The following is a 1,146-nucleotide window of genomic DNA, read 5'->3' as shown; positions in this document are numbered from 1 at the left end:
GCCCAAAACCTCAAATCAAGTAAAGGAACTGGTGGAGGCCCGAATATGGAGCAGAAGTTTTCTGGAATTGAGGAGTCCATTTAAACTTAATTGGGATGAAGGAGTCGGTTGAAGGTGTAGCCAACAAGTTTGGATTAGGTGGTTCTTATAAAAACACCAACAAACAAAAAGAAGCAAATATTAAAAATATTTTGGAGGAAATTTTAGTGACCGACGATGATTCAAATGAAATACAGAAAGAGTGTCCATCTTAGCCACCCGCGAAAAAAAATAAAAAGACGCCAGTTGGACTGCCCCCACAGGTTTCCTCTGCCGATATCCTTGCAGAGGAAATCGGTATTCAAAAGAATATGCAGGAAGTAACGAAAGAGCAGCAACAAACCTCCAAAAAAAATTTATCGTTCCATAGACCGGCTTTACGATGTGAAGAAAGAGGAGTTACTAGATCAAAAGCGGCAAAATTTGGTAACGGAAAAGTTATGGCATACTGAAGTTCAGGATAAAATTGAAAAAAACAGAAGACTGTTAGAGTTGGAAACGCAACTCTCTCCTGGCAATTCTTTGATCATTTTTGGATTGTTGCTGTTCTTCAACTTCAGCTTCTTCAGCTACTATCCGAACTGCTACACTAAACATTTTGTTTTATTTGAAATTATAACTTTTTCACTTTATACTCTTGTTTTTCACAAAAATGTTTTGCTAAATTAAAACAAAACAGCTGTAAGCAAAACAGCTGACTTCGAAAAATCAAAACTCACTTTCCCAAAATACTATTCTCCCCGATTGTTTAGAATAGGGGAATTTTATTACCGGAAGAAATAAAGCTCATTTCCCCGGGAATATTCATAATTGGGCTGCTTATGTAGCAGAATTGTAGGAGAATGAAATTCGCAAGAAATTATTTTTACATAAAAGTAGGGGAAGACAAAAAATAGGGTGTTTAAGCTCACGATAGAAATGAAAATAGCACAGTTGGTGAAAGAAAAGTTAAGTGAGTGTGCAAGAATTTTAAAAAAAGTAAATTTAAACAAGTAAGAATGTTTTATTCGGCCATGCCGAATCTTATATACCCACCATCAAATCATTCATGTTTATGTAGAATTTTACTGATGTACTTACATTTTTGGGTCAGTAATATGTCTTAAA

The 1,146-nt window shown here is 35.3% G+C and overlaps 1 protein-coding gene across 1 annotated transcript in view; it reads right to left on the bottom strand.

Annotated features, from left to right (window-relative positions):
• LOC124419187 overlaps positions 1-636 on the bottom strand; it is a 3,690-nt gene extending 3,054 nt beyond the window's left edge. The window contains exon 1 of the mRNA XM_046947798.1: positions 545-636. Coding sequence (XP_046803754.1) covers positions 545-636 — 92 coding nt within the window. The remainder of the gene's footprint in view (positions 1-544) is intronic.
• Positions 637-1,146: the final 510 nt, after the last annotated feature.

The sequence above is a fragment of the Lucilia cuprina genome, chromosome 4, assembly GCF_022045245.1.
Source record: "Lucilia cuprina isolate Lc7/37 chromosome 4, ASM2204524v1, whole genome shotgun sequence".
Classification (NCBI taxonomy): domain Eukaryota; kingdom Metazoa; phylum Arthropoda; class Insecta; order Diptera; family Calliphoridae; genus Lucilia; species Lucilia cuprina.
The sequence above is the reverse complement of the archived record's forward strand: the minus strand, read 5'-3'. Positions and strand labels throughout refer to the sequence as shown.